Source organism: Oreochromis aureus, linkage group 3 (assembly GCF_013358895.1).
Source record: "Oreochromis aureus strain Israel breed Guangdong linkage group 3, ZZ_aureus, whole genome shotgun sequence".
Lineage (NCBI taxonomy): Eukaryota > Metazoa > Chordata > Actinopteri > Cichliformes > Cichlidae > Oreochromis > Oreochromis aureus.
In genome coordinates, this window is record NC_052944.1 from 92,707,368 (window position 1) to 92,731,927 (window position 24,560).

Here is a 24,560-nt window from a genome sequence, read left to right on the forward strand (position 1 = left end):
GAAATGGCTTGAGAACCCTCCGAGAGGAGCTTCGCGCCGTGGAAAGCCGGCTACAACGGCTGTTTTCTGGCCTGCCATGGCTTCTAAAGTCACTTCCTCCAACCATGCAGGCTTTTCTCCGGCACACTCCTCACCTTCTCTCAGCCACTCCTGCCTCGCTGCCCGACTCGCCGGATGTGTTCTTGCCCGGCCGGTCGGAGCCGGCTACGGGGAAGAAACGTCGATCGCGCCGCCGGCGCGCCACCCCACAGCCGGACATTCGGACTTCTACATCGCCGGCTGTGGTGGGTGAGGACTCTTTTTCCGTTATGGATTGTGGAACTGTTTGTTCTGGGGCAGTGTTTTGTGCTGCAGATAGCAATGTAAACAGCTTATCGCCTGCTCAGCCATTCTTAGCTCAGTTAGCTGCTACGCAGCCGCTCTCCACTCAGTCTCCAGTGTCAGTCGCTCACTCACTGTCTACTCAGTCTCCGGTGCCACACTCTGCTCAGTCTCCGGTGCCACACTCTGCTCAGTCTCCGGTGCCACACTCTGCTCAGTCTCCGGTGCCACTCTGCTCAGTCTCCGGTGCCACACTCTGCTCAGTCTCCGGTGCCACACTCTGCTCAGTCTCCGGTGCTCTCAGCTTCACCCTCAGTGCAGTCTCCAGAGCTCCCAGCTTCACCCTCAGTGCAGTCTCCAGAGCTCTCAGCTTCACCCTCAGTGCAGTCTCCAGAGCTCTCAGCTTCACCCTCAGTGCAGTTTCCAGTGCTCCCAGCTTCACCCTCAGTGCAGTCTCCAGAGCTCTCAGCTTCACCCTCAGTGCAGTTTCCAGTGCTCCCAGCTTCACCCTCAGTGCAGTCTCCAGTGCCCCTTTCGGCTCAGTTCCCCCCAGTGTCACCTGTAATTCAGTCTCCAGTGCCTCCAGAGTCACCTGTAATTCAGTCTCCAGTGCCACCTGTAGTTCAGTCTCCAGTGCCTCCAGTGTCACCTGTAGTTCAGTCTCCAGTGCCTCCAGTGTCACCTGTAGTTCAGTCTCCAGTGCCTCCAGTGTCACCTGTAGTTCAGTCTCCAGTGTCTCCAGTGTCACCTGTAGTTCAGTCTCCCGTGCCACCTGTAGTTCAGTCTCCAGTGCCTCCAGTGTCGCCTGTAGTTCAGTCTCCAGTGTCTCCAGTGTCGCCTGTAGTTCAGTCTCCAGTGCCTCCAGTGCCTCCTGTAGTTCAGTCTCCAGTGCCTCCTGTAGTTCAGTCTCCAGTGCCTCCAGTGTCGCCTGTAGTTCAGTCTCCAGTGCCTCCAGTGTCGCCTGTAGTTCAGCCTCCAGTGCCCCCAGTGCCGCCTGTAGTCCAGGCCCCAGTGCCGCCTGTAGTCCAGGCCCCAGTGCCGCCTGTAGTCCAGGCCCCAGTGCCGCCTGTAGTCCAGGCCCCAGTGCCGCCTGTAGTCCAGGCCCCAGTGCCGCCTGTAGTCCAGGCCCCAGTGCCGCCTGTAGTCCAGGCCCCAGTGCCGCCTGTAGTCCAGGCCCCAGTGCCGCCTGTAGTCCAGGCCCCAGTGCCGCCTGTAGTCCAGGCCCCAGTGCCGCCTGTAGTCCAGGCCCCAGTGCCTCCAGTGTCACCGTTACTTGTAGTTCAGGCCCCAGGGCCACCTGGTTCACCCGCTCACTCCACGCAGGGAGGAAGTCTTACGTCTTCTCAGTGTACTTTTCAGGGTTAGCCGCCCGTTGGTACAGTTTGCCACTCAGGGCTCCCCAGAGGCTAGGTGTCAGGCCCCAGCTAATTCTGGACCCCTGCAGTTTAAGCAGCCCCTGAGTACCACCTCATGTCAGCGTTGCCTGGGCAGGGCCAGTGCTCTGGGCAGTGCCAGTTGCTTTCATGTGTGCTAGTGGCCTCCATGGCTGCTGGCTTAGTGATGGCTTCTGCTGGAGGGTCCGTGGGACCGCTCCGGCCTTCGTCTCGTGTCTCCGCTGGAGGGTCCGAGGGACCGCTCCGCCTTCGCCTCTAGTCTCCGCTGGAGGGTCCGTGGGACCGCTCCGCCTTCGCTCGTGTCTCCGCTGGAGGGTCCGAGGGACCGCTCCGCCTTCGTCTCTAGTCTCCGCTGGAGGGTCCGAGGGACCGCTCCGCCTCGTCTCTAGTCTCCGCTGGAGGTCCGAGGGACCGCTCCGCCTTCCGTCTCTAGTCTCCGCTGGAGGGTCCGAGGGACCGCTCCGGCCTTCGTCTCGTGTCTCCGCTGGAGGGTCCGAGGGACCGCTCCGGCCTTCGTCTCAAGTCTCCGCTGGAGGGTCCGAGGGACCGCTCCGGCCTTCGTCTCCTGTCTCCGCTGGAGGGTCCGAGGGATCCGTCCAGCCTGCTGCAGCGCCTCTGTCTCCGGCTTCCACGCCGACGCCAGCTGCAGCCTCACCGTCCACGTCGCCGCCTGCAGCGCCTCCGTCTCCGGCTTCCACGCCGCCGCTTGCGGCCTCTTCGTCTCCGGCTTCCACGCCGCCGCCAGCTGCAGCGCCTCCGTCTCCGGCTTCCACGCCGCCGCCAGCTGCAGCGCCTCCGTCTCCGGCTTCCACGCCGCCGCCAGCTGCAGCGCCTCCGCCTCCGCTTCCACGCCGCCGCCTGCTGCAGCGCCTCCGTCTCCGCTTCCACGCCGCCGCCAGCTGCAGCGCCTCCGTCTCCGGCTTCCACGCCGCCGCCTGCTGCAGCGCCTCCGTCTCCGGCTTCCACGCCGCCGCCTGCTGCAGCGCCTCCGTCTCCGGCTTCCACGCCGCCGCCTGCTGCAGCGCCTCCGTCTCCGGCTTCCACGCCGCCGCCAGCTGCAGCGCCTCCGTCTCCGGCTTCCACGCCGCCGCCAGCTGCAGCGCCGCCGCCTCTGGCTTCCACACCAGCTGCCGCCTCTTCATTCACGCCAGCTGCAGCCTCACCATCTACGCCGCCAGCTGCAGTGCCTTCGTCTCCGGCTTCCTCGCCGTCACCTGCGGCCTCTTCGTCTCCGGCTTCCTCGCCGTCACCTGCGGCCTCTTCGCCTCCGGCTTCCTCGCCCGTCACCTGCGGCCTCTTCGCTCCGGCTTCCTCGCCGTCACCTGCGGCCTCTTCGTCTCCGGCTTCCTCGCCGTCACCTGCGGCCTCATCGTCTCCGGCTTCCACGCCGTCACCTGCGGCCTCATCAGCCTCGCCTGGTCCAGCCTCCGCGGCCTCATCAGCGTCGCCTGGTCCAGCCTCCGAGTCTTCAGCGTCGCCTGGTCCAGCCTCCGAGTTTTCAGCGTCGCCTGGTCCTACCCCGTCGGGGTCCGCAGCTGACTGGCCACCTTCCAGGCCACTGGCCAGGCGACATCGCCGTCGTGGGCGGCCCCCGGACCGCCTCCACCTGGGTCACCGCCGCTGCCGCCCTCACGGCCCGACCCCTGAACTGTGCCCACGCCGGGCGCCGCTGCCGTCCTCACGGCCGCCCCTGAACTGTCCGGGCTCCTGGGTTGTCGGCCCCGGGCGGCCCCTGACCTGGGTCCACATCGCCACCGTGGCCTTCCGCACGGTCGGCCCCCGGAACTGTTTGGACTCCTGTGCGGTCGGCCCCCTGGCCGCCCCTGAACTTTCTGTTTTGGACTCTGTTTTCTTGTGCTCCGGTGTGTTTCTTTTGTTGTTGTTCTTTTGGTGCTGGACTCGCGTTTTGTTGTGGACTTTCTAGTGCTCCTGTTTTGTTTTGCCTCGAGCCCTCCGTCCTGGACCCCGCCGCCCGCCCTGGTCCGGTTGTTTTCTGTTTTTCTGGCTGTTTTGTTTTCTTCTTGGGCTGTCTGGAGCCAGCCTTTGACGGGGTACTGTCATGATCCTGGGTCCTTTTGACCCAGCGTTTTGTGTTTTCTATTAGTGTCATTTTGGTTCTGTTCTTCCTACTGTTTAGTGTTGTTCTGTTCTGCCGTCTACTCCTGTGTTAAGTCCGCGTTTCCTAGTCTGTGTCTTTGTGTGTATGTGTTTCCCGCTTTTATTGTGAAGGTCTGCGTCTGATGTGAGTGTTTTCAGTTTGCCTCCCTTGTCTTGTCAGGTTAATCTCTCCCAGCTGTGTCCCCCACCTGTGTGTATCTCCCTGTGTTCTCTGAGTGTATTTTAGTCGTGTCTTTTGTCTTAGTGATTGCTGGTTCGTCTGTGTTGTTTCCCCTAGATGTCCCTGCGTCTCTCCATATGTGTTTCCTCGGTCCTCCCTGCATCTTCGTTTCGGGTTTGCTTTGTTAGTTTTTCCAGTTTAGGTTTTTCAGTTCTTGTTCCCCTGCCTTTGTTGTGCATACCCCCGCGTGTAAATAAAGATTCACCTACACCAGAGCTGCCGCCTTGTGGGTCCTCTCTACAATCTCCACACGCCTGCCACACCGGGCGTGACACACAGACATGTACAAAAGAAAAAAATGATAAATTCTGAAAAATCAAAGATATGTTTGTGAATAAAAAAAGTCTTACTTGTGCTTTCTTTTAAGAGTGGTCTGAGTTTCAGCTTCGGACTGAAGGTCAGACGTATCGCAGTGTTCGCTGAGATATTTCTGGAGACTGCGTTCAGCTTCTTGAAATGTGTCTGGAAGTACAAACACAATGTATAGCCACACAAAAAGTAGAACACGAAAAACTTGTTATAGTTACATTTATACAACACCAATCTAGATGATACCCACCATGGCTTATGAGAAGCCGGACTGGTGCATAGGTGAGCCATGTTGCACCAGGATGAACTCTCCTCTTTACTGCGGCGTGGATCCTGAATGTGTCTCGCGGAGGATATGGAGGCCATGACAATTTCTCCCCATTTAACCATGAACTAGGCACTATTTCTGTACCACCAGTGCTGAACTGCACAATGCACCAGTCTTTCATTTTTAACTTTTTATAAAATTTGGAGTCTTTTCTTGCCCTGTCTAGGATAAACAGGAAACAGATAATTACAATATATTTCATAGTCACTACAAAACTAAATCTATAGACAGAACTAAATATTTAATAATAATTTAAAGTGTATATAGGAAACAATTACATGCAAACCTGATTAAAGAAAATGTTTGTTTTTTTTATTGACTATGCATGATTGGCAATGCAATGAAAGCTGTGTTGTCTGGACAAAGAAAATATTTGCCAGAAATATTATTTAGCCTTGTAATGCCAGGTCTGCTATTCAGCTGCGACACTCTGTAGCATCCAATTCTGGATGACGGTAAGGGGTACTGAAAGTAAGACTCTTTGTGACAAAACTTTTGGAAGATAACAAATGTCTCACCATCTACCCTCACAATATTGCGGATTAAAGCAATGTCATCGACTACCTGCACACAATTGTCATCCCCTACCGACAAGATGTACTTTTCTGTCACTACTTTCTTGTACTGCTCTGAATGGTGTATCGGAGCCACAAGTGGACCATCATGATGCTGATGCATTAACTTTCGTGCTTTTGTTGGCGGTGCTGGCTTCACATCCGTTTTCTCAGAAAGTCTTTTTACAATTTGTTGTAAAGGCAAGTGAGGCTTGCGCAAGAGATGTTTAATCTGGCCTAAGTAATTTTCATATGGGAAAGCAGCAATGTTATCCAACGGGCCAAAGAGTCGATATTCTTCTGAAAGGTGTGTCAGCTGGTGTACATTGTATGTAATTTCATCCATACCATACAATTCGCCGAAGTGAGAAACAAATGACACCAGGAATTCATTGGCACAATCAACCATTTCATTAGACATAGAGGGGGATAACAGCAGATGCATTGCTACAGAAAACAACATAAAGTTATCATAGAACTCAACTGGAATGCTATTCCTAAGCACTATGGGCCCTGTGTACAACATAAACATTCGCAACTCTGTTGCTTTCCATCTATCAATTTCAGACAATTCCCTTGGCTTGCGGTTAAACTCATTTGGTGTATAAGGCCGCAGAGCTTTCAACTTTTCTGAAATTTCAACTACTGTTCGACTGGACAGCCTTGTTGCAAGTACTTTGCCCTTTATCCACAAGTATATGAGTTTTCTTGTGACTCCAAGACAACATAGATGCATATAATCCAAGGGAAACATTGTTATCATCTTAACCATGCCAGCTAAAGGAGACAATGTTTGATTCAAGTGGTGGTCTTCATCAGTCATCAACTGAAAATCTGAATCTGTTCTAAGCTTTGCATTAAGTTCAGGGAATGTCATTTTGTTTTTCCATTCACCTACTTGAACACATTTATCACAACCAGAATAACCATTATGAGCCTTTATGTTTTTAATGAAAGCTCTTGCAGGTGCATCACACACAAATGAACATACTTTAACAGTTATCTGGCAGCTATTGTAGATAATGCCATACTTCAAAATGTGCCTGAGGTCCTTCACAAATGGGTCCAAGAACTGAACTACACTTTTTGGCTTACCAAGACCACAGTAGAGACCAACAAGGAATGGTGATTTTGTGTAGTCAACATTTGCAATTGCAAGAATTGGCCAGAACTGAAGTTTACTGCTTTTGAAAAGGGGTAAACCATCTATATTAAACTGCAATTTTAGGTTGTTCAAGTTGGCAGGCAAGATCAAGGATTTTAGTCGAGAGACCAACCCTTTAGCCAAACCAAAATGATAGTATTCCCCACCATCCACTTTTATTGTGTTTATTTGACCTTGCGTCCGGAGAACTGTCCGGGCATCCTTTGGTAGGTCTGGGTGAAACACACGCAAAATTCCCAAGAGTGCTGTTACTGCCACCAGCGAGACTGAAAATGTAGAAGCCCAGTATCTTAAACTTGTTATTAAGAATTCATTATTGGGCGCTTCGTCATCAGCTTCAGCATCACTAATATCAGAATCAAACTGTGGTGCATGGCAACCAAAGCTGTCAAAACTAAAGTCATTATCCTTGTCGGGTGACACATAGGTCTCACATACTTCTGAAATGTGCTCATAGCGAGTGGGAAATACAGGACTGTCTATACCCGGGTTACAACAGTGGGACACACCAGACTCTTCTGCAACCTGCGGTCGCTTATTTTCAACCTGTGCATTGCTCTTTTGTTTATGTTTTTCAGCAACCATCTCATTAAAGTGCCTGATTATATCTGACTCTGCTGCCTCAACCATTTTGCGTAATTTGCGCCTCCTTGACCAGCGTGATGTCATTGTCAGTGTATATCAGATTAAACAAATATATTGCTATTTTAATAATATTGCTGTATTTGGAAATAGCCAAATAAGCAAAATTTTTAACAATAGGAACGTTTTTAAGTACGTGACTGTCTTACGTATTGATGGGTGGATGGTAGTAACCAAATGTGATCTGAAAAAAAGAGGAGAAATAAGGAACAACGTCAATAAAGAGGGAAAACTAGATACAAAGACAGCTCATAGAAGATGAATCGAGTCCTTTGTGTGAAGGGACAGTTACTGTGTGTGTAAATGTAAGCATTTAAACACGGAATATACTTAAATTAACAGTATTTTGTCTAAGGCTGCCATTGTAGGATTTCATAGCACCGAGACAAAAACGTAGCACAGTGTGACGTCAAATTTGGCGCAGACCGTTGACTCTGCGTTTGCTCCCTTTTTCTGGTCCACACATAAATGCAAAAACGGAGTTTTCGAAAATATCCACCCTGGCAGGCGTTTTTAGACATCTCCATTTTCAGTGACCAAAAAAACAACGGTAAATCAACATTGTTACAACGTCCCTATAGTAAGACCGTCGGTTTACCACAGTATTTCAACGTTGTTACAACATTGGCATTTCAACCCCGACCATATCCGACGGTTCGGATGAAAAATCAACATAGATTCAATGTCATCTTGCTATCTGGGTTAGTAAAACTGTAAAACTTGTTGCCTCACAGCTGGAAGGTCTTGAGTTCAATTCCACCATCAGGCCAGAGCTTTTCTGTGTAGAGTTTGTGTGTTCTTCCAGTGTTTACGTGGGACTAAAGCTTCAGACTCTAACGTGCAGCCATCACCTCAGAAATAAACAGCAGCACTAAGTTGCTCAGCATTAAATAATGGAAACATTAAAATGTTTATCTAACGCTTTGTGCACTAAATCAGCAGATTGATGATTTTCTGCTTTAATCTCGTCTTATTTGTTACAGATGCTACATTTTAATTTCATCTTCTTCACAGATTTTAAATTATTTTATCATCATCATCTACTGACGTCTGATTGGAGCAGGCAGCAGTTACAGGGATCATTTCTGCAGAAGAAGAAGAGTCATGTGACCATCAGGTCAGAGTCTGCCTTCATACTCACACCTGCTGTGCTGCTGACACTGACAGCAGGCGCTCCTCCCTGTGAGTCTGAGAAGACGAAACTTTGAGGTTGTTATTCAGAGCTCATGATGTTCAGTCTGTTTAATCAGCACTTTGTTCCTCTAACAGGAACTCAGGTCCCTCCTCTTCCTCCTGTAGATGCTGCAGGTTCACTTCCTGTCTTCACTGAGCTCTGGGATCACAGATTTATGGTTAAAGTAACAGGAAGTTAATGCACCATGGTAACAGAAATCAGCAAAAGATGTTTGGTGTGACAGGCGCACCTGCAGACACACAACTATGAAGTGAGTGACCCCCGTGCAGCAACACTTTGATGCAGTATGAGTTGTGTTAGTTTCACACACACTGCACACACAAATATAATGACACACACTTCTTGTTCATATATCTCACTCATTCATTTGGACTTTGGTGAAATCCATTAGTTCTATTTGGAGCACATTTAGTGAGCTTTTGTACAACACAGTTAAATTCTGTCTTTGTCACATTTCTTTGTTTTCCTGCTGCTGAAGGCTCCATGTGACTGCTGAGGGCTGTTGGTAGTTCTATACAGGAAGTGCTGATTGGACCAAACCCAGCACAGCCCTATCATTGGGGGCCAATGTTTGTGTTGTTGTTAGATGATTGTTGGTATTTGTGTTACCCTCATGTCTCACACTGCTCTGATCAGCCAGTATGTAAGTCCTCTTTGTTTCTTGTGGGTCGGCTCACTTTGATTGTGTTGAGCAGTTAGTTTGGAGTGAAGTTGTTTGAGTTTAGTTCTGATCAGCTGACCTCTCTGAGGCCCCGTGGGACTCACGACTGTGGGTGGCGCTGTCACTTGGTGTTTCGCTCGCTTTGTGGTAGAGTATCACTTCCTGTTCCTGCTCAAACACAGTGGTGTTTCTGAGTAGCTTTTCTGCTTAGCAATTTAATTGAAATCTTTTGATACATCCCTTTTTCATAGTATAATCTTAACGTGCTTCATCTGAATCACCCTTTCTGTGTGCTCACTACCTAATTTATAGCCAAAGTATTCACTCACTGTCTCTTTACTGTTTCGCTAGCTTAGCTTAGCTTAGCTCGTAGCCGACTCGTTAGCACCATGGCTACTTCACCTGTCCCTGTTGCACTTTCCTGCTCATTGTGTCAGATGTTTAGTTACTCCTCGGCCTCCTTTAGCAGTAATGATACCTGTAACAAATGTAGCATATTTGCAGCTCTGGAGGCCAGGATTACTGAATTGGAGACTCTGCTTCGCACCCTTCATTCACCCGTAGCTAGCCAGGCCCCTGTAGCTGGTGCAGCCGAAGATAGCGTAGGCCCCGCTAGCTGTTCCCCGGCAGACCCCAAGCAGCTGGGGAACGAGGGCGGTTGGGTGACGGTGAGGAGGAAGCATAGTCTTAAACAGAAGCCCCAGGTACACCACCAACCTGTTCATGTGTCTAACCGTTTTTCCCCACTCGGCGACACACCCGCCGGGGGTCAAACTCTGGTAATTGGTGATTCTGTTCTCAGACATGTGAAGCTAGAGACACCGGCAACCATAGTCAATTGTCTTCCAGGGGCCAGAGCAGGCGACATTGAAGGAAATTTAAAACTGCTGGCTAAGGGTAAACGTAAATACAGTAAGATCATAATTCACGTCGGCAGTAATGACACCCGGTTACGCCAATCGGAGGTCACTAAAATCAATATTGAATCGGTGTGTAACTTTGCCAAAACAATGTCGGACTCTGTAGTTTTCTCTGGTCCCCTCCCCAATCAGACCAGGAGTGACATGTTTAGCCGCATGTTCTCCTTAAATTGCTGTCTGTCTGAGTGGTGTCCCAGAAACGATGTGGGCTTCATAGATAATTGGCAAACCTTCTGGAGGAAACCTGGTCTTGTTAGGAGAGACGGCATCCATCCCACTTTGGATGGAGCAGCTCTCATTTCTAGAAATATGGATCAATTTATTAAACCCCCCAAAATCTGACTATCCAGAGTTGGGACTAGGAAGCAGAGTTGCAGTCTTACACGCCTCTCTGCAGCTTCTCTCCTCCTGCTACCCCCCAAAAACCCATCTCCATTGAGACTGTGTCAGCTCCCAAACAGACAAAAAACAAACTAAAACCAGCAATAAACAACTTAAACATAAAAATCAAAAAAAAAAGAACAATACAGAATCCACATCTGAACCAAAGAGTAAAACAGTGAAATGTGGATTATTAAATATTAGGTCTCTCTCCTCCAAGTCTCTGTTAGTACATGACTTAATAATTGATCAACAAATCGATTTACTCTGCCTTACAGAAACCTGGTTGCAGCAGGATGAGTATGTTAGTTTAAATGAATCAACACCCCGAGTCATTCTAACTACCAGAAACCTCGAAGCACAGGCCGAGGGGCGCGTGGCAACAATTTTCACACCAGTCTATTAACGAAAGACCAAGACAGACTTTTAATTCATTTGAAAGCCTGATGCTTAGCCTTGTCCACCCCAGCTGTAAAACTCAGAAACCAGTCTTACTTGTTATCATCTATCGTCCACCTGGGCCTTACACAGAGTTTCTCTCTGATTTCTCAGACTTTTATCTGATTTAGTGCTCAGCTCAGATAAAATAATTATTGTGGGTGATTTTAACATCCATGTAGATGCTAAAAATGACAGCCTCAACATGGCATTTAATCTGTTATTAGACTCAATTGGCTTCTCTCAAAATGTAAAAGAACCCACCCACCACTTTAATCACACTCTAGATCTTGTTTTAACATATGGCATAGAAACTGAACATTTAACAGTGTTTCCTGAAAACCCTCTGCTGTCTGATCATTTTTCCTGATAACATTTACATTTACAATGATTGATTACACAGCAGTGGAGAGTAGACTTTATCACAGTAGATGTCTTTCTGAAAGTGCTGTAACTAAGTTTAAGAATATAATCCACCCACTGTTATCTTCTTCAATGCCCTGTACCAAGATAGAGCAGAGCAGCTATCTGAACGCTACTCCAACAGAGGTCGATTATCTTGTTAATAATTTTACCTTCTCACTACGCATGCGACTCTGGATACTGTAGCTCCAGTGAAAACTAAGGCCTCAAATCCAAGTCCCTGACTCCGTGGTATAATTCTCAAACACGTAGCCTAAAGCAGATAACTCGTAAGCTGGAGAGGAAATGGCGTGTCACAAATTTAGAGGATCATCATTTAGCCTGGAGAAATAGTTTGCTGCTTTATAAGAAAGCCCTCCGCAAAGCCAGAACATCTTACTATTCGTCACTGATTGAAGAAAATAAGAACAACCCCAGGTTTCTCTTCAGCACTGTAGCCAGGCTGACAAAAAGTCAGAGCTCTACTGAGCCAACCATCCCTTTAACGTTAACTAGTAATGACTTCATGAACTTCTTCAGAAATAAAATTTTTATCATTAGAGAAAAAATTACCAATAATCATCCCACAGATGTAATATTATCTACAGCTACTTTTAGTACCATTGATGTTAAGTTAGACTCTTTTCCTTTCATATCAAAAATCCTTGAAAGAGTAGTTGTCAAACAGCTAACAGATCATCTGCAGAGGAATGGCTTATTTGAAGAGTTTCAGTCAGGTTTCAGAGCTCATCACAGCACAGAAACAGCTTTAGTGAAGGTTACAAATGATCTTCTTATGGCCTCTGACAGTGGACTCATCTCTGTGCTTGTCCTGCTAGACCTTAGTGCAGCGTTCGATACTGTTGACCATAATATCCTATTAGCGCGATTAGAACATGCTGTAGGTATTACAGGTACTGTGCTGCAGTGGTTTAAATCATATCTATCTAATAGACTCCAATTTGTTCATGTAAATGGAGAGTCCTCTTCACCCACTAAGGTCAATTATGGTGTTCCACAGGGCTCAGTGCTAGGACCAATTCTATTTACATTATACATGCTTCCCCTAGGCAGCATCATTAGAAGACATAGCATAAATTTTCACTGCTATGCAGATGATACGCAGCTCTATCTATCCATGAAGCCAGGTAACACACACCAATTAGTTAAACTGCAGGAATGTCTTAAAGACATAAAGACCTGGATGGCCGCTAACTTCCTGCTTCTTAATTCAGATAAAACTGAGGTTATTGTACTCGGCCCTGAAAATCATAGAAATATGGTATCTAAGCAGATTCTTACTCTGGATGGCATTACCTTGGCCTCCAGTAACGCTGTGAGGAACCTTGGAGTCATTTTTGACCAGGACATGTCCTTCAATGCACATATTAAACAAATATGTAAGACTGCTTTCTTCCATTTGCGCAACATCTCTAAAATTAGAAATATCCTGTCTCAGAGTGATGCTGAAAAACTAGTTCATGCCTTCATTACTTCCAGGCTGGACTACTGTAATTCATTATTATCAGGATGTCCTAAAAACTCGCTGAAAAGTCTTCAGTTAATCCAAAATGCTGCAGCAAGAGTCCTGACAGGGACTAGGAAGAGAGAGCATATTTCTCCTGTTTTGGCTTCCCTTCATTGGCTTCCTGTTAAATCCAGAATTGAATTCAAAATCCTGCTCCTCACTTACAAGGTCTTAAATAATCAGGCCCCATCTTATCTTAATGACCTTGTAGTGCCATATCACCCTATTAGAGCACTTCACTCTCGCTCTGCAGGCCTACTTGTTGTTCCTAGAGTATTTAAAAGTAGAATGGGAGGCAGAGCCTTCAGTTTTCAGGCCCCTCTTCTGTGGAACCAGCTTCCAGTTTGGATTCGGGAGACAGACACTATCTCTACTTTTAAGATTAGGCTTAAAACTTTCCTTTTTGCTAAATCTACTGTACAATATAAAGTGCCTTGAGGCGACTTTTGTTGTGATTTGGCGCTATATAAATAAAATTGAATTGAATTGAATTGAACTTCCTGTTGGATATTTGTGGATTTTTGGCTAAATAAAAGACACTTTTTCCCAAAATGGCCGCTGTGTTCTCACGTCTGAGCGGCTCGCTCCATCACACTCGCTCACGCCCCAAAACATGAATGTGATATAAGCGTGCCCTGAAAGCTGAATGCAAACATATAGAAGGTCACAGCAGTGTGGAGAATATGAAAATGAGCTCAGACACAGTCACAGATTCTTTTCTATGGATGTTTTTCAGGAGACGTTTGGTCCCTGCAGGAGTTTGAGGCTCAGACCTGAACAGTTCACCTCCTACCTGACGGACAGCGTGGGCTTCAGCTCACACACACCTGTACAGGTACACAGCACACAGCCTTAAAGACGGAGCTAACAGATCATCACTGGGTGAAGTGTGTGCTGACGTTCCTGATCAGGCATACAGTGTATCTGAAATCCATCCTTAGAATCACATCATAAACTCTGTCCTGTTAGGAAATGTTGCTTAAAGATGAGGAGAAAGAAAAGCTGTGGATGACTAAAGGTCTGCAGAGGACACGCAGGAAGAAAAATCCACTTTAGAAGCAGTTTTTACTGCAGAGAAGCAGAGACAGTGAAGGCAGCAGGATCCCTCCTTCATCAATGTTCACAAATATCAGAGAAATGATCTGTGAAACTATGTGATCTGTTTATTGATCGATAGAAATGATTGGATGAACAGCAGTGTGGTTGGAGGAGAAATAGAGCTACGACTGATGCGGTGATGGAGACGGTTGGAGGAATAAGAGAAGCCGTTGAAAATGATGAGTGTTGTTGTTTTTCTATTGATCTACAGAAGCTTTGATCCCATCGATCACAGTCAGTTATTGATCACAGTGGAGAAGTGTGGGATCAGCTGTTTGGAAAACAGACAACAATGTGAGCAGATTAACAAAACTGTGTCAGGATTTAGAGAGGTCACATGTGCTGGCCCGGGACCTCTGATTGGTCCACAGCTTCTACACTCACATGTGTGACTGTGTGGAGCTGTGGGGACTTTAAAACTACAAAAAGATCAATACAGGTTATTAACGAGGCCGGGTTCTCTGATCACAGCGACCCTCTGTTTCTAAAGTCCCTCATGATCACATTTATGATGTGGTTTCTTTTCAAATCATGCAAATAAAGTTTAAAGTCTGCGTGTCTCCAGACTGTGTCCACAGTGTTTCAGTGCAGCAGAGTAAATCTGATTTACTGACAGCTTTTTGTCCTTTCACTGAACAAAAAGCTCCAACAGAGATGAAATGAAGATGTGTTTCTATTGTTGCTTCATGATGGAATAATCCTGACAGCAATATAAAAATGGGACTTTTGGTCGTCAGTGATATTTGTGAGGGTCACATGTGTGAATGTTGTTGTATACCACATGGTGGGAACCCACATTCTGTGCTGCACATTTCCAACAGTGCTGTTTGTGTGTCTGTGGAACAAAGTTTAGACAAAGGTTCAGTTTATACATGAGGCTCCACCTGTGGCTCAGCAGGTGGTGCAGATCATCAGCAGCAGGAGCAGCAGCAACTCCTCAACAGCAACATTGTACCCATCAGGTAGAACATAGGCCACATTTGCTTTGCATTGTCCCCACCTGATGACAGTGATATAGTATGATGTGATTCCATATTAGATTCCTGATGAATGTGAGTTGTTGTTATTCAGCCTGGTTCTATGTGCCATTTTTAACTTTGAACAGCTGCTCCTTGAAACATCTCTGCACGGCCCTGAGACAAAACAACCACAGACACAGGGGCGCGGTTTAGAAATCGACGTGTTTTTTTAATGTTTTAATGCAGAAGTGAATGGATAATATTGTGACTCTAGATTCAAACATGCTCATGGCCATAAAACATAATAAAAAGGCTGATGAAGAAACTGTGCATCTGCTGTGTAACTACAGCTTAGTGCATCTGTACGGAGAACGAGTCAGACTGATCTTATTATTAAGTAGAAACAAATGTTAGTGCCATTAAAAACTGTCTCTAAGAGCATCCACAGAGTTTTACGATCTCTGAGCTAAACTCACAAAACTCTTAATAATGTAGTCAGGTTGGTTCAACACGTGCAGAAAAATGCTGGAGATGCAGCTTCAAAGTGCAGAAAATAGTTTATTAAAAGACAGCTTGGAGAAAGTGGAGAAGCTGAGACAAAACTAAACAAAAAAACAAATAAATAATAAATATAATAACAGAGCGCTGCTGGGGGGTTCAGCTGTAGACAAACAGAATCAGACCCTGTCACAGGCGGGTACACCGGGCTGTCGGGGTCCAAGCATTCGTGACCTTCCTGCTGGCAGCTTCAGCTACAGAAGCTCTGCAGGTTTCTGGTTACTACGTTTATCTGAGTCACTCTGACCGGACACTCTTCAACATCTCAAAGCTCTGCTGTGAGCTCCTCCCAGGAGCCCATCGTGTACACTGTAAACCCACTTTGACCTTTGACCTTTGAAGCATTACATACTGTGAGAACTATAACATATTGGACTGAATTTGTGCCTCAGTTATACCAAAGTATAGATTCAGTTATCCTTCAGCTGAATGATTTACACACACACACACACACACACACACACACACACACACACACACACACACACACACACACAAAGTAGATTAGATTAGAACAGGATGTTGTGAGCACAGCACCCTGTTTGTTATCAGATGGATACTCAGTAGGTGAGGCCATAAATAAATGTCCCGTAGAGCTACTCTGTTGTAATCTTACAGTATTTATTAACTGTAAATACTCCAGTGTGAATGACTTTGTGGTCGACTGTTCCAAAGTTTGTGAGTGGAGGATCTCTGAGTTTGGACTCGAGAGAAAGTCAGAAATAAAACATCCTTCAAATTTGTTTAGTTTCTTCCTGGGAGCAAAACTGGAGTGAGCTGCTCTTTATTTAATAATTTTATGTGCAGAGCTCAGAATGAGCTGCAGTCTGCTGAAGCATGAATCTGAGGACAGTGAGAGGACTCTGAGCTCCATTCTCAGGTGTGAAACAAAGTCATCCTGCTCTGATTCTGCCATAAAGGTCTCACACAAACTAAACTCTGCAAACACTGCTGTGAAAATGTTTGACCCCTTTCTGATTTCCTATTTTATGTATGTTTGTCACACTTCAATGTTTCAGATCAAGCAAATTTAAATATTAGACAAAGATGCAATTTATGTAATTACTATGGACTTCATGCATATATATTATTAAAATTTTGGATATATCGGTTGTATTGATGTACAACAACTTGAAATGCTCGCAAAAATGGCACTACTGTGGCCCCTAGAGACAAAGCATGTACAAACTCGAAAACACTTACAAAATCCAAAACACGTACAAACTCCAAAACACTTACAAAATCCAAAACACGTACAAACTCCAAAACACATGCAAACTTTGTTCTTTTCTTTTTTTCTTTAATGTTGTTCTGGGTTTTTTGTGACCTCCTGATGAGTCGTCAAAGAATCAAAGAATATAAGTTAAACCAGAATTACACAGACTGGCCCACAGACCCAGGACTGTGACAGCAGCATGATGTGTTGCTTTCTGAGATCTGTTACCTGCTTCAGTTTGTCAGTCAGCTTCTACTGAAGTGAATTGTTGATTCAGCAGGTCTGTCAGTGATCGGGCCGGAGTGTGTTTAGTGAAAGTGAACTCAGCTTTCTAAAGAATGTGTTAATCACAGTTAATTCATGATTTAACAAGATGGGCGATTACTTTTTTACACAGCACCAGGCTTGGATGACTTTTCTCTCTTAATCAATGAAATCATCATTTATTTATTTGACACCACTGTATCATCCATGGACACACTCACCACCTTCTTTATCTTCTGCATCTCTAACCTCCAGTACAACAAACAGACAACACAGCATGGTCATCATCTTCCTGCTGGTCATGAAGCTACAGTGTCAGACTTTGTGGGTTAATGTCTGTGTTGATGGAAACAAAGTTGTGCAGCAAGGTAGGAAACACTGGGGATGCTCTGAGCATCCTGAAACTGTTCCTCTTTATTACATCATGAATTAACTGTAATTAAACACATTTTTAGAAAGTTCAGTTTGGTCTCAGCAGTGGAGGCGAGGCCTCGCCAGAGGTGTAGCACAGCCAGCAGTGGAGGTGGAGGCCTTTAGGAGGCAGAGGAGGAGGTAAGTGGGAGCAGAGCAGTATTCCATCAACACTGCAGTATAAGGGACCAGCAGAGGGGGGCTGAGCTGAAGGTTGAGGGCAGCAGAGGCAGCACCATCGACTGGACTCTGCTGAACTGGAAAGTGTTGCTGAGCTGGGAATTGGAGTCCTGGTCAGACGAAGCTGGAGAGTGAGAACTTCCCAAGTCCCTGAGCCACAGCAGCAAAATATCTACAAGCCATGATTGTTCCAGAGTCTCCTCATGAATCCTCCACAAAGCTGCTTCTGTGGAGTCTGAGCAAAAGTCTTTGAACACATTGAATCTGCTGGATCCATGACTGGTCAGAGCATCCTGTAATGACAGAGCAGGGACTGGACCTAAAGGTTAGATTAAGGTCAACATTATAAACTCATCTTGTGTTGGTTTGTATACAGAAGTCCAAATAATACAAGAGAGAAACCAGGAGCACATGAGGGAGGATCACAAGGAAGTGGGAACATCAGCTTTGACAGAGAACAAAGGAAAACTCTGTGAATCACTAACAGTATGTTGGGCAGCTGAAGTTTTACAGGCTTGTCTTCAGCAGTAGAAATGCTCATGAGGAGTAACTGTGGGTTAAGAACACAGTGGGTCTAAACACTTTCTTTTGCTCTGATGTTGCAGTGACAGTTGATGTGTGGACACATGGAGGTTTGTAATGTCTATTATACTCCCTACAGGAAGTGCCCTACCTATTTTAATGGTTCAGCCCATATAATGTCAGCTGGGGGAGTTCAGCTCTTAGTTTTTATCATCATCACATGTTCTTTATCCGTCTCCACAGCAGCACTAACTAACAGTTTGTAGCCTCAGTATCTGAATGATTTCTCACATGTTATCTCACCATGTAAACCACAGCAGCCACTGGGGACATTTACACACTTCTTACAACCAGCAGATTTTACAAACACAGTTTATTAGAAAACATGTTTTACCTTTGACTGGTACATAAATATGAACATTTCACAGGTTAATGTTGGGAAAACGAGACAGAACACCATCACAGACTTTTGATATAATATTAACAGAAACAGGCTCTTTCTAAAAAAGTTCATCTGGATTTGAACATAGTTTCATACGTCGGGAATATCAGGCTGAAGTTTTCTGTATTTAAGTGTTAACATGTATGAAACCAGTCTGATGATTTTTAAAGAAAGTGTCTCGTGTAGAGCTGCAACGATTCATCGAGTAATTCCAATAATTGGATTATAAAATTCTTTGCTTCCATGTTTCACAGACCTCCAATAGAAACGTGTTTATGAGCAGCGTGTGAATAAAAGTCTGAGCACATTAAGCCCACACAGCCTCCAGTGTTAAACACAAACACTGATAACAGCAGCAGTGATGATGATGTCACAGTTTAACGTGGAGGCGGAGTCTGTTTACACAGAGAGGCGGAGTCTGTTTACACACTAAAATAATGGATAGCTGCAGGCCTGGTCTCGTGTGTGAGAAGCTGTAAATCAAATATCTTCTACCTGCAAAATTCCTTCAGTTTTATTTCTACAGCAGCAAATGACAACAACAGTCACCTCCAGGAGTTTCTACTGTAAAGTAAAGACTCGACAATAACAGAGAGAAACTCCACCAATCAGACGACCCCCCTATGAGAACGGTGACGGTGGGATCATCCTCATGTTCTTACAGCGTGGTTACAGCGTGGCTATGAAATCTCCACCATGTTAAAGAGTTTTTGGACCCTCGATGGGAAACTGCCCGCTCAGGCCCAGCAGTTTGCTTCAATGACCTGGAGAAGAACGCAGGAAATCCTCCAAGGTTTCAAACATGTTTCAGTCCTGCAAATGTGCAATACTACCTGCTGCATTATGAGCTTCAGTAATGAGCACAGCAGTGGACTCAGTCAGTGTTTCCATCACATCCAGGCCCAGAAGACTTGGAGGAAATGAAGATTTTGTTCTTATTTCCTGTCATATTCTGCACTTCTTACTTCTTTCAGCTGCCCATGAAATAATGAAACTTTCTGCAAGAAAGTTTGATTGTCAACATGAAGTTTGTGTTTATTTGACAGCATCAGCTGTTGCATCAAGTAAGGAGTCAAAGGCAGCAAAGAGCTGTTTGTGTGTTTTTGGATCACTGCGGCTTTATTCACGTGTCCTCTCTACAGAAGCTCACTGGCTGTTGGGAGGACCCGGACATTTCCCTCTGGGTTGTTTGGCTCTGTTGGAACTTTGAGGAAGAATAAATCTTATAAAAGCTGATCTCTAATAATTCTCTCTGTAATGTTCAGTATATGTGTGCGTGCTGTGATTGGTGTTTTCCCTGTGAGTGTTTGATGTGACACCTGTAGCTTTAGCTCACCTTGAAAACAGAGGTTATGTTTTTGGTAGCGTGTGTGTGCGTGTCGTTCTGTGTGTGAACACGAGAGCTCGAATAGTTGTGAATGAACTCTGATCAAACTTTGTAGGGGTGTAGAGCGGGCTCATGTTAACAATCTATTCAAATCTGGCTCACGTCCACCCAAGTCTTCAAGGTCGACTTCATGATTTAGAATAAGAATAAGAACAACTTTATTTATCCCGAGGGAAATTCTTTTGTCATGTACATGCTCAAGCAGCAGGAGAGACAGAGGAACAGATGAAATAGATATAAGATATACAATATATACAATAAGAATAGTGTACAGTAATATACATAGTATCGGATAACTCTAACAAAGTAATATACATAACTATCTCCTGGTGAATAAATAACTAAACTATCAGTGCAGGTGGTTCTAGAAAGTGACAAAGTATTGTGCAATAGAATAAAGGGAGGAGCAGCATATGATGGGGGGATGAAAACAAATATTCAATAAGTACTCTTGGGTAATGATGGAATTTATTGATGGAAACTGAGAAAAAGCCTCAAACTTAGAAACTAGGATTGGAACAAGTGTGCTGTGGATCATCAACATGTAGAAAGGACCACATGAAGGTTTCAAATCTCAGCTCACATCTGACCTCTGACCTCACTTCAAGGTCAACAGATGGATCTGAAGGTCAAAGTGATAATAATGCTCTTTAGAGCCATTTTGGAGCTCTGAGCTCTTTTTCAAGGTCAAATAAGGTCAAACTTCCATCAAATGTCTCATGTTTCAAACTCTGTTTATAATTCTACTGTCTTTGTTTCTAATGGAACATTTACTTTATGAAACAATGAAATAGTGACATGTTCTACATCCACATCAATCACAATCATAGAAAATGTCAAATAAATGTGCTTGTGTTGTGTCCATGATGATGTTAACAAACAAACTGTGACAGAGCCTCAGACGTGATGAAGAAGCTGAATCAGCAGAAAGAGCAGAGCAGGAAGCAGCATCATCCACACAGGTGTGTCTCAGGTGAGTCCTGCTCCCACACTAAACACATCCACATCATATTAGCATGTGCTAACATGTGCTTCTGCTTTATTTCAGTCTGATATGTTTCCAGTCAACATGTCTGCTGTGTGTCTCTCAGCACTTGCACTAAATCTTGCCGTGTGTCTGTGATACTGCGTGATGCTAACAGACTGTAACGTCAGTGAGTCTGTGAGTATCTCTGTCACCTACAGCTTCCCTGTGGAGCTCATTTCAAATGCTCAGGTTTACACTCAGGAACAGGAAATGCTGCGTCTGCAGTTTGTCTCCTTCAAACTAAAGTGTCTCAGACACGTGCAGCACGTGAGCACAAAGATGTTTTTGGTCACGTGGTGGCACGAGGAGCTCTCTCAGTGAGTTTGGAGCTGAAACATCTTTGACTCCCAGAGTTCAACTGTGAAAGTGAAACAAGCAAACATGGATATTTAGGAGCCTCAGACGGTGTGATGATGATCATGAACCCAGGAAAGAAACAAAGAGAGAAAAGAACAGATTGGAGATCAGAGCTGAACACACACTTTTTAAAAGCATGCAGGAGCCGTGAGGACGAGCACGGATTCATTCATTCATATCTGCACTGTAATCTGAACTCTCTCTCCTCTCTTTCTAATCTCATGTCTGAAGGTGAGAAGGACACCGTCTCCCTGACAGAAAAGCTTCTCCACCCACACAGCTGAAGAAGAAGAAGATATTTACAGTGTGTACAATGGCATCACTCTTCCACACACAGACAATCACTTGTTGATGCAGCGTGGTCCAGCTGGGAGTAAGGAGGTAGGAAAGCTGAGCCAGTGTTCCCGCTTTAAAGAAGGCACCTTCAGCCAATCACTGACTCCACCCACAACTCAGCATAGTGACAAATACTCAGTACAGGCTAAACAGCACCACCCTCAGGCCAACATGGAGAAAAACATTCCCACTGAAACAAGACAAATGATGATCTGGGCTCCAAACATTCATATCCAACACATGTAAAGCCTTCAAACGTCATCTGCTAATGTTTCTGTTTATTCTATGATTATTTTAAAATGAGCTCACAGCCACCTGTCGTCCTGCTGAGCTCCACCAAGGGGCCACTTTAAGGACCTGTCAGATAATCTTATTAGTCAATCATTATCTTATCATTTTACAATTCTCTTTAAACTTTCAGCAACAGCCGTTTAACTTCAGTGATCCTCAGAATGTCTTTGATATCCAGGAGTTTTACCCACGTCCAGTGAAAAATGACAATCTGGACACATGAAAAAATCCACACTTTTTCTTCTTTGAAGTGTCAGCTCATTTCAAATGCAGCGTTTCTATCAGCTCAACAAACATCAGCAAACACACAAACTGTTTGTGTGCAGTTTGTCTCACAGTGTGTTGCAGCTAAAGGTCCAGCTGCTGTATTTCACAGGGAGAGAAAAGAAAGAAAAGAAAAGCTGCTGTAGGAGAGGAACCCAAGCTTTGGCATCGCTCTGAAAACTATCGCTAATCCTTTTACTCGCTGGCTTTCAAATAAAAGCTGAAATGAAATTTGTGGCGTTTGCAGGATCTAATCAATCACACAGGATCAGGGGATAAGACAGCAGAGCAGCTGATGTAACACCTGAAGATAAAACTGTAATATTAGAAACATATGAAGATATTACACACACAATACAGACTGCAGCTCAGACAGCTGCTGGAGACAGATGTGTGTGTGTGTGTGTGTGTGTGTGTGTGTGTGAGTACTTTAACTCCTTTATTTCACACAGACAGCTTCAGCATTTGTTCTGCTTTCTCTGCTTTTATTTGACTGTAACAGAAAAACACGACTAGAATTTACACAAACGTGTTTACAGGCTGACTTTAATGTGTTTCTACACATGCTTGTCCTCTGGTCATGTGATCATGTGGTTTGTAGGAACGCTCCTCTTCCTCAGAGGATCCACCTGTGCTTCCTCTCCTCTCTCCTCCACCTGTTACAGTGAGGGAACGTCCTCCATGATGGAGGAGCTGCTGGAAAGTGCTGAGAGTTTCCTCCAGAGTGAGACCTCTGTCACAGTTCAGAGGATCTACGGCAGCAGAGACCTTCATGGACACTAAAAGTCTCAAACACACAACATCACACTGACTCCACTCTGACATCACTGATCAATAATCAAAGAACACACAGATCAAACTGATTGATCAGCCATCAGAGGAGTCGGATCAATGGAGCTGCTTCTGTTCCTGATGTCCCCTGTTTGATCCTGGACCTGAACTCTCCCTGCAGAGGAGACACAACACAGATGTCAGAGGTGAAATGCAACATATTTGGATGTGATATTTAGAATCCCCATACATTAAGTTAGGAGAATTTCAAGCAGTTTCAAAAGATGACATTTTATGTAAGTTTGAACTTATGTGAGCTGAATTTTTATAGATTGTTAACATGACCTCACTCTAATGTTACCAAAATTCATTAAAAACATTTTGAGCTATTTACAGACATAATATTAGAAGAACAGAGGTGATAATCAAATAGACAGATAGCTAAACAAACCTTTAACTTTTAGCTGCACTGATTTGTATCTTATCCAGATGTTCTTGCTGACAACTACACATTCATATTCTCCACTGTTTCTCTCTGTGGGGTGTTTCAGGGTCAGACTGAGGTCTCCAGTTTTCAGCAGGTCTTTGTTCATCTTCGTTCGGTCTCTGTAAACCTGGTGCTGTTCTTCAGGCTGGTCAGAGCCGTTCTTATACACGTGGACGATCAGTGATGGTTCAGGTTTAATACGTTTCCACTCCACTTCAGCATCTTCAGGCAGGTTTTGTGTGGTTTTGAAGGGCAGCTGGACAGACTCCGCCCCCTCCTCCACCTCCACCTGACAGACTGAGAGGACGACAAACACAACATGAGCTGTACAAAGTGTGATTGGTGTTGACAGAGCAGCATCATGTGACTCTTGTTCTGCACTAAATGAAGCGATGGAGTGGCGCCTCCTTCAGGCAGAGAAACAGCTCATGGAGAGAAATAATTATTAGAGCAAAAACAAGAGTGGAGCTGCAAATAAGGCCGAGAGGAACGCTGCAGAAAACTGTTCATGTGTGAATTCATCACTTCATAGATTTATTTGAGCACTAAAATCAGAGCTGCTTCTATTTCTAATATGACAGCTGTACATTAGAGCTGGAACACTTTAAATGTGAGCCATAAAAACATGATACTCTACAAGTGCATTCAGCTCTGACACTGTCACATCATGAAGGAGACGTGGAAATCACTTTGTTACACAAATCAAAGTCAAATCAATTCTATTGATGGAATATTGTGTGATCAATAGACTGATCAGTTTCTAATCTGTCATCTATCAGCTGGAAATCCAGCAGTGTCAAACAGACTTGGCAGCAGATTAGGACCAAACACAAACACACTGAGACTTTTTCTTCATCAGCAGTTGCAGGTAAATTGCAGCAACAATGCGACTCAGACAGTTTCTCTATAACTGCAGGGCTTCCTGCGCTGCTGTTAGTCAGATACGGATCAACAGGTTGTGGATAGAAAGCAGATTCCTTCAGCAGAGGATCCATATCACACTTGAAGCATGTCGTCGGAAACAATCAGTGAAAATGGGACACTTTGAGCCAATTTGAGCCTCAAACTCTGAACATAACCTGCTGCAGACCAGCTGATGTGTTCAGTTACCATGGTGAGGAATTTCACAATAAAGGAGGCGTCGCTCTGTCTTTTCCCGGCCCGACGCTCTGGGACATTTTAGACAAGTTTCCTGGCAGAATACGATCCCGTCCGGAGGCCGACACCATCCTTATCCACATGGGCACCAACCGGATTCCAAACAGCGCTCCCACTTCCTCAAACTGGACTTTGTGTGTCTTTGTGAGGCTGTGAAACAAGCCCACCGTAGTGTTTAGTATCTGCGGCCCCACTCCCACCTGTGGCCGTGGGGGCGTTTGGGCGGCTGCTCGGCCTCCACACCTGGCTCTCCTCT

General features: G+C 45.4%; 2 protein-coding genes across 2 annotated transcripts in view; one reads left to right on the top strand and one right to left on the bottom strand.

The window, feature by feature from the left end:
• Positions 1–76: 76 nt before the first annotated feature.
• On the top strand, positions 77–10,148 carry LOC120434679 (the record flags this gene model as incomplete). The annotated part of the gene is made up of 3 exons (XM_039602935.1): positions 77–284; positions 3,251–3,486; positions 9,327–10,148. Coding segments are annotated over exons 1-3 (1,266 nt in total), but the record flags the coding sequence as incomplete, so codon positions are not given.
• Positions 10,149–22,373: 12,225 nt separating this feature from the next.
• LOC120434683 overlaps positions 22,374–24,560 on the bottom strand; it is a 257,949-nt gene continuing 255,762 nt past the window's right edge. Inside the window, exons 7-9 of the mRNA XM_039602938.1 lie at positions 23,111–23,443; positions 22,787–22,834; positions 22,374–22,381 (exon numbers count right to left, since the gene is read on the bottom strand). Coding sequence (XP_039458872.1) covers positions 22,374–22,381; positions 22,787–22,834; positions 23,111–23,443 — 389 coding nt within the window. The remainder of the gene's footprint in view (positions 22,382–22,786; positions 22,835–23,110; positions 23,444–24,560) is intronic.